The sequence below is a fragment of the Atractosteus spatula genome, chromosome 5, assembly GCF_055471065.1.
Source record: "Atractosteus spatula isolate fAtrSpa1 chromosome 5, fAtrSpa1.hap1, whole genome shotgun sequence".
NCBI classification, from domain to species: Eukaryota; Metazoa; Chordata; class Actinopteri; order Semionotiformes; family Lepisosteidae; genus Atractosteus; species Atractosteus spatula.
This window is the reverse complement of record NC_142710.1, coordinates 22,750,858-22,760,320: the sequence shown is the minus strand read 5'-3', so window position 1 is coordinate 22,760,320 and position 9,463 is coordinate 22,750,858. Positions and strand designations below refer to the sequence as shown.

The 9,463-nt window shown below is 34.3% G+C and overlaps 1 protein-coding gene across 2 annotated transcripts in view; it reads right to left on the bottom strand.

Annotated features, from left to right (window-relative positions):
* Positions 1 to 5,988: 5,988 nt before the first annotated feature.
* The window catches only part of stk32c (serine/threonine kinase 32C), an 81,819-nt gene continuing 78,344 nt past the window's right edge, over positions 5,989 to 9,463 (bottom strand). For both annotated transcript variants that reach the window (XM_088917446.1, XM_088917445.1), the window contains exon 12: positions 5,989 to 8,879. In XM_088917446.1, the coding sequence (XP_088773572.1) occupies positions 8,717 to 8,879 (163 nt within the window). In that variant the 3' untranslated portion in view covers positions 5,989 to 8,716. The remainder of the gene's footprint in view (positions 8,880 to 9,463) is intronic.

Genomic DNA, 9,463 nt, shown 5'->3' with positions numbered 1-9,463 from the left:
TTAGCGTCGTACTGCTGCCAATTTGTAGTTACAAATTACAGAAGCAAGAGTAACTGCACACGGTTTAAATGTCTGATGTTGGATAAGGCTTGAGAATTTGAGAAATGCATTTTATTGGCTGATCAATTAATTTGAGTGTTTAGAACAAGTATTTTTGTATAAATAGAACAACCATATTTGTTTTTTGAATGGTCTTCTATGTAGTTATTAGTCTAATCAAAGCTGCTGTATGATTTTGCCAGAAGCCGAATAACCAGCATTACTGTCTTGGGATTTATTTGCAGCATCATGGACTATTTGACATTAATGAGATAAGTGTATTTTAATGTTAAGTCTTGAAGCCATTTCAAGATGTCATGATATCTACATAATAGATAATACAAACTGAACAACATAGGAAATTAGGAAAAACCATAGACATAATTATGGCAAAATATTATTCATACTGGTTAGCAAGGTCTTAAGCATATTATTTCAACATTATCACATGGAGTTAGGAAATATTTTCTATATTTATAATACAGTATATAATGTATAACAAAGTTGTGACAAAAGCATACTGAAACTGTAAAGGATAAGTAGATTTAATTTAATTTGTACAAAAATGTAACATTTGCATAAACTTCTAGTCTGACCTTTTCCATATCTGTCAAGGTGCTACCAGAATTAATGTAAACAGAGGAAGAATGCTTAGAAAGAATAACATGAGCGCAGGCACAAAGGTGCTCATACTGTACATGAGACATAAAAACCTGTTAAGAAGGGACTACATAATGAAGTATCCAATGCTTTGCTCTATTCCTTTTTTCCCATTTGGTGTGATGCACGTACTGTACATGTATTTGTTATAACGATGATTATTAGTGTAATGTAATCAATTGCACTAAATCCCGTTCAGTATTTGTTCACGGCATATACTTAAAATTGTTCTCGATATTTTATAAATATGCGTAATATATAACTATAATGTAATTCTATGACAGCTGTCCTTAAAAAGCCATAAAAAACAGTTTATTTTTCCATTTAAAACCTTGTCTCTTAAGAGCACATCACTGGGCATTGATCGATAATAAATGTGCACCACCTTGTGGCTTTTATGATTATTGAGCTGAATAACTGTGGTGTTAAACTTGGCAAATGTCACCATCTAATGGCACATGACCTGTATACAACATGCATTTTATGCATGATTAGTATCTGTTATGTGATTATAAAATGTTTTATATCCTTTGCTTATAGTAGCATCAGTAATTGTGTTGATGTTGTAAGCAAGGACAATAGTAAAAAATAAATTGCATTTTTACTGTTTTCAATGAATTATTTATATTGTTATTATTAAAATAAGAAATATAAAATATATTCTTAGTTAATGATATAAGAAAAATATTCATTTGAAATACAACTTTTTTGCTTTTTTGTACAAAATATAATTTAATATTTATCAATTTATTATCAGCAAGTTGCTGATTGGAACAACACAGACCTTAACACTAAAACAGCACAAGAAGGGACTATTCCCTTCATGGAACACCATCCCATCACAGGACAAATGTGCAAGCAGGGGAGCAATTTTGAGACACAAAATAATTCATCCATACATTTTCTAACCACTTCTTCTAATACAAGGTTGCAAGAGAGCTAGGGCCTATTCCAGCAGGCAACAGGCACAAGGCAGGGTACACCCTGGTCAGGGTGCCAGGCCATTGCAAGGCACACATAGACATGCACAAGATCACACCGGGGCAATTTTCTGAGAAGCCAATTATGTCTTTGGACTGTGGCAGGAAACTGCAATACCCAACACATACAAACTCTACGCAGATAACACCCCAGGTCCGGCGAAGTAGCAATGATAATCTGGACAGCATATCTCTGAAGTGTGGAAGTAAACCACAGCAAAACATCCTAGACAGACATAGGGAGAAACTGCAAGCTCTAGACATACAGTAAGGTGTAACAGTCTGGAATCAAAGACAGGATCTGAGACCTGTGAAGCGAGTGGCCATTTCACCATATAGTACTTAGCTTTATATAAACAAAGGAAAAAAACAGATTTAATAAAAGCTTCTTTCCAATATTGAGCAAAAATATATCAACCAGAGTTTTGTCTGCATTTGGATTTTGATGTAATTGATGGACCTTACCTGGGAAATTAATAGTTAACTAACAGAAAAGAGCCCATCAGGTTAACATGTTTAATTTAGAACTGCTCCAGAGGGTAGCGAAAAAAGGACTGAGTTAACATTTAACAACAAGTATTAAAGACGTTACATCACTCAGATCATGAACCAGAATATTTATTGTGACAATGAGAATGACGTGCAAGATATATACAAGAGATAACATTGTGTTTATTACTGCATAGCTGTTGTGGAACTGAGAAACTAAAAATGGAGGATCAATTAAAGAAAGATTTTATAAGTGTCACTTGGTGAAACATACAGTACTGTAGATGTGTAAAATATTTCACTAGGCTGTAAAAAACTAGTTTGTAAGCTACAAATAAGATTGAGTCTGACTGGAACTAATCATGCCCTCTGGGGGTGGCAGCTATGATGCAACACTGACCATGTTCAATAATCTCAGAGGTACTTTAAAAGCTAGCCTGTTTGAAAAGGCAAGGTTTTAAATTTGTGAAAAAGTGACTTTCTAGCACAGTAAAAAAATGCAACTGGTGGTCCTGTACCTGAGGAAAAAAACAGATTAGACAACAGCCACAATAAAAATCAGTAACACATTTCCCTAAGGACCCCAAAGAATCAAGTACAAAGTGGTAAGGACATCAACCAAACATGGACCCAACATGTTTCATGTTCTTCATTTGGTTCCTCAGTACATTTAATGGAGCTAGTAATGAAAGTTCAGGAGGGATGACAACATAAAGTTCAATCAGACCTGGCTGTCAGTAATTACTGTAGCAATCACTTCTGGTGTCATTTCCTCTCCCAAAACACTATAAAAACCATATGCCATCCCTTTCTCTCTCTTTTGTAGGTCTGTTGTATCCCACCTCCACCCCACCTTTGCAGCTGCTCCTTGGTCACTCCTCACTCTGCATGGGGGTCAAAGCCTCCTCATCCTGTGGCCAGGAGGTTAGCCTTCAGCCAAATGCATGAAGCCAAATTTCACTAAACACTCCATAATCCTTTCAGGACACTTTCATGGGTGTTGTTATTCCTAGTGAAAAATATAAGAATTTAAAATGGAATATTGAGAATACCAGATTAAATCAAGCCAAATAATGAAAAACCCAGAGCCTGAAAGTCAAATTCTACTGCGAAGACTCAAGAAATCTCTGACAAGTAAAAATTCTGCATATCCAGCTATACTGTATGTGACATTTCTGTTTATACAACACTGTTTTTCCAAAGCTGTCTTCTCAGTCTTGAAATGTAAGGACAAATCCATACCCTGTCCATATTTTTAGACTAATTCAATGCACGTTTCAACTCTGTCGGTACCAAGTCTTATTTAATGTAGTGTGAATTGGAGACAATAAATGACAAGGACTAAGGGCATTGATTAGACAAATAACAGGACAGTAAAATTATATTTTAGTATGACAGTATCTTCCACTTCTTGTTGTTGAAATACTAGGTCAACAATAGCTGCTGGTTCAAAGATGAGATGAACCATTTTAAAATGAAATATATCAATGCTGAACATATCTCACTTTCTTTGCAAGGATCAGCATAATCCTAATGTTCTCTGGCTTTAAACTGTGTTCGACAGTTTTATTTTAGAAACCTTTGATTGCTTGATGCTTTTTTGTAACTCTTCAGTAATTTTACTATGCCCCGAAATGCATTTGAAATTTTGGTGACTAAAACAAGATTATTTATTACTTAAATAAGGCCCATGCAAGCCAAAATATAACTCACTCTATTGTGATAGTGTAGATGCAAATCAATTTGTTCAAAAAGCATTGCAAATTCACTAACAAGGAGCCAGGGGACATCTCATTGTTATACAGTAAGTCTTTTTTTACAGCTGTATTCCCTGAGAAGAGATAAAAGCAAACTGACACTTTAATGAAACCCTATGAACAATAAGTCTCATCTGTTTTGTTTTGAATGGTGCCCAAAATAGAGTTATAATGTGCAATAAAAATGCTAATACTGCAATGAGGGCTTATGTGCTTGAAGATGTAACCTTGTGGTACATTTTATGAAAAAGTGAAGTCGATTTTTCAATATAAAATTAGAATAAACAAAGGTGATTATCCCCACCATAAGGTGCCTGTCTGAAATTACAGCCCAATGCATGGATCATTATGGAAGGATAAGCAATGTTAGCTACGCAGATTAATCAATGCTCATCATTAGCCAGGATTCATTGATAAAGCACATTTATTATTTCAGTGAAAAATCACGAATTCCAAAGATGTCTGAAGTTCCTTCAGCCTTTTAGATCTACCTATAATTTGCCACAATTTTTGTTAATAGTTAAATTGAAGGCTTGTAACTACTCAAGGTGAAAGCCTTATTCTTTTTCTAAAGAAAGCTGTGTAGCTATGACAATAAGGACCAAGAGCCTACAGTATATGCTCTGACACTTTGTATCCACTTCCTTTGTCCTGTAGTAGTTCCTTTGTCAGAAGTGAGCCATTACTGTCTCATTGAGATGTAATGTAAGAAGCTTAAGTGCTTCAATAGTACACAAACAACAGATATCAGTTTTGGAACCCTACTTTAATCCATTATTAGATGGCCATTTATTTCTGATAAGGGTCACAGCAACTCTGAGCCTAATCTAGCAGCACAGGACAGAATGTGGGACTACAGTCTTAACAGGGGTCAGTCAATTGTTAAGATAGCACAAACCCAATAGTATATAGTTACTGTATACTATATATTTAGAACACACAAACACTGCTGATTGTTTTTATTTGTTCTTTTCTTAATGAACTTCAGTGCTGTCTTTGATACTGTTTATCATACCATTTTGCTGAAGAGATTAGAGAAGGTTCTAATAACTAGAATTACATTGTCATAGTTTAAATTTTATCCAATTTATAGAAATGAATTAGTTCAAATTAATTAATTAATTAATTAATTAACATGTGTTGGTATTAATGCTCCTCAACAAAGATGGTCACATATGGCACACAGGGCTTAGTTCTTTGTCCCGTTCGTTTTAGATTCTATAGGTTACTAGTAGGTCAGATTATTCACTGGAATTGCATCATTTATTTTTATGCTGGTGACAGTCTAATTTATTTTGACACAAAATGTGACATTAATCAAGCACTATCTGCCATGTCACACTGTTTATATGATGTTAAAAATGAATGCAGCATATTTTTTTTCCTTATTAACTTAGCAGGTTTTTCAACTTCAGTTTGAATAATTTCTTGGAGTCTGTCCAAGCACTCATGTCAGGATTCATGGTGTCATCTTTGATGACAGCTAATGCATTCTTTTATCTTTGTTGCAGCATCTTCAGAACTCAATGGCTTGAATCTTAGTTGAAACTAAAATACACGACAATTTCATCTGTTTCAGCTTCCTTGCACTGGCTTCCTGTAGATTTCAAAATAAAATTCAAAATACTGCTGCTTGCCTTTTGGGGTGTGAATAGTTTATCTCGTTACATCATTAATAAACTGTAAAATCCCTTCACACCTACACCTCATTCTAACTTTTTAGATTCTGTCCTTCTTTCAGTTCCCAAATGATATGTTATCCCTGATAACATGATAACATATTCCTGAAAGGGATATGATAACAGGTAACCTAGCCAGAATGTCTTTGGAAAAGAAAACAGAGCACACAGAAAAAACCCACATGGAAACAGGGAAAACATGCAACACACCATACAAGGAGAGCCCCGGTCCTGATTCAAACTCAGGATCCCAGAGCTACAAGGCAGCAGCGCAAACCACCACACCACCCAAGACCATACTGTACATTCCCTCTTTAAAAAGAAAATATCTTAGCCTTAAGTATTCTTCAGAAATTATCAGAATAAATGCAAGAGTACACTGGTTACAAGAACTAGTTTATTTTATCATTAACGCAGGTAAAGCATTATGTATATATAAACTTCTATAATATGTTTAAGTATTAAAAAACTCACATTCATTTGCTACATAAATTAAACGTCTTCCAGATTTGTTAACATTGCAACAACCAATCCCTTTCTCATCCCAATACAGATCAGTCATGCATTAAAGGTTACATACAGTAAATATACTCACAGAATAACAGTGAAGTACATATATGTTTCTTGCTTTGCTAAATTCTTAGCAATTTTCCAGTTAACTGTTTAGTCTGAATTTAAGACTTGCTCTCAGTACTATTTATCTGGAACAGACTAAATACAGGATGCAAAAATATCTGCATATCTATGTCCCATGCTATTTAATAAACACAAAAATGGGAAACAATTAAAAAACTATATGTTGTAAGTCAATATTTATATTGTGTACAAACCTAGCTGATTTTTGATAGATGGAAAAATCAGTTGTGACAGAGCCTAAACTAAGCCCTTGTGTAATAATCTAATATGTAACAGTCTCAGCTCATACACTCACAATGTAGTAGTTTTTGCCCTGTTACCAGTGGCTAGAATGGGTTTGGCCCTCTAGCAATGTAATGTTACAGTACCCATTGATAGTATATGTTGGTGCTGCATGCAAATTGGAATTTGAAGGAACATTTTATTTATGCACGGATTTTAGTAGCAGTTTCTTGAAGTAAATATCCATCCTTCCAGCATTCTTTTAATGTCATTCTTCCTGAAATATTTTCTATAAACAAGTACCTTCTCAATACTCTATTTTTTAGTGTAAATGCGTCTGTGTTTTAAAAGTTATCTCCTGTATTTTCTAGGTTATCTGAATATATGAATGTTTACAAAATGTAAATGTGCTCACTTGCAAAACAAACATTGCTCCTATGCTGCTAACAAGACACATATACTTGATTTCCTTAAAAATGACTATGTAAATGGTATAAAAGCTTTGGCGTATTTGCCTACAAGTTGTGCCTGCACACTTGAAAAAGGTTCAAAACAATACTGTATGAAAATTTGACTTCATACTCCTTAATTTCCTTTAACATACCGAGTTTTCCACATAAAACTGTGGATAAAAATTATGCTGCTAATATTTACATATAATCTCATTATGATTTGTAGTTTAACCCTTTTAATTTTCACTCATTAAAATAGAATTTAGAAAGAAAGGATAACTAGTCTCTTTTAGCTGACATTTCACTGGGCAGCTATTGAGAAAATAAGGAATTTATATTTTCCTAAACAAGATAATGGCACCCTATGATGAACATGTCTCAAGTGTCCATTTAAAAAGACAAAGGACTAAGGTAGGTGATACTGTAGGCTTCCGGAAAATGCAAGTCACACCACCTCAGCTTTCTGGCAACTAGTTTAGACTACAAATCAATTCACCACTGTTTTTTTTGTGTTGCAATTCATTATCTAGCAAAACTATAACAGTAAATATTAACCCATTGCTATTTCAAAGGGTAAGGTCTATTCCAAACTGACAATAATTACAGTCTCCATTTTCAGTTCTTTTTACCTAAAAAGTTTTATGTGCCCATTGTAAACAGCTGGAAAAATATTCTAGATGCACTCAAGCAGAACAGTATATTAACCATACAGTAACATTAGACACAAGGATAAATACAATCCAGTTTCATATCGTGAACAGCAGTGTGTTGTAGCAGCTAAGCACATCTTGGCAACTGACAAAATTTGGTAGCAAGCAAACCTGTTGTGGCAGCTTAAACTAAACTATCATTAATCAGAATAATATTATCTATAAATTATACAATATTCTAATATGTTGTAGTTAGTTTATGCCTGGTAAAATGTAATCATTAAAATACATGATCAGATTCTAAATTTGAGTATCTTAAAAGGTATCTGTTAGTGGAAAACAGACAAAGAAATTAGATATTAAACATTCAGAGTTTAAAAATATCTAAAGCATTATGAATATTTATGTTTTATTAAAGAATGTAATTTAGAGACCTCAAAGGACATTTTACTAATTTCTTAAGTGAAATTTTTTGATCCACTATAAATAGAACCACATTTATCTTGATGATGAAATCTAAAATTAAGATAGAACCCCCTTGGTTCACTCTTGGAACAAAAGTAAGGAAGCAACCATAGTTTGTCCACTTGTCATCGTTTGTAGGAAAAATATCATTATATGTACTGTAATTATATTTTTGAAGGTAAATGAAAAATGTAACAATGGAGTTTCAACTAAATAACACAAAGATAGAATGTAGACATTCTACAGTTAAGGACTGACATTAAAACAAAAATATGAAGACATGACTACATTTTTCTTTTTACAAACCTGCTAAGATAAACCAGTGGTTGCACTTCTAGATCTGAAGATTTTCATACTGTCTTCTTTGCCTGTGTAGTTCTGGGCAAACATTTGTATCTTATCCCATATTATATCATAAGTCATGCTCGATGTTGCATAGAAAATATAGTCTAGTCTAGCATATGGAGGGTAATACAGTATCTTTAAGCAATCCACAAAAGTAGGCCTAACTTCAAATCCTACCGTTTGTTGCTACAAAAGAAGGATAAAGGAAGTGTGCTGTATAATTTCAATAGTAGCTACAAACAGAGCCAGAAACATTTATAGGCAAGGCCATTATTTGTAAGGGTAGCCTGAGAGTCGTTGAGCAGAAGAGAAAGAGAGCCCAGAATGTTGGTACCCTGGATGCTAGCAGCTGCCTGTGGAGGAGCAAACCGAGCTGCACATGTTCAAGTTAGATGTCTCTGCTTCAGTTTCATCCTCAGTGCCACCTTCAGCTTCTCCCTCGATCTCAGCCTCTGCCTCTGCCTGTGTTTCTGAGGGACCCGTTTCATCTTGTCGTTTTTTCAATCTGATTTAAGGGCAAAAAGGGATAAAATGCCCACTGTGTCAAAAGTTTAAGTGATTAAGTTGTTCATATCAATGGCAAAGAGCTGGAAACTGAGGAGTATTGAATGCTAGGTATTTCATTATTACAGGCTCTCGCTGATGGAGACCATGACCAATCTCAGGTGCTTTGTTAAATTAAAAGGCATCTATTGACAGTACAATCTATTGACAGTACAATAGTAGGAGTGTGCCACTTCTGGATCATTCCTCAACTAGCAGAAGAATTAATTTCAGCTACAGAAATGAATGAACTATTTTGTCATGTGAGGATGCAACACACTGCACTGACCTCAAATTAAAGAAGAGTGTTCTTGAAGGCATTGTGAAGATCACGTTCAGTGTTTAGTATTTGCCTGCCTCTTTGTCTTCTACATAATTTTGTATATTAGGGTTATAGGTCTATTACCTTAATCCTAAATAAATATTGAATAAATAAATAATAATCTGAATAATTCCAATAGGTAGCATAGGAGGTAATCTGTGAATTTGTGTGAGGCTTCATATCAAGCACTAGAACCTCAAATGCATTTTTATTCAAGAAAAAAA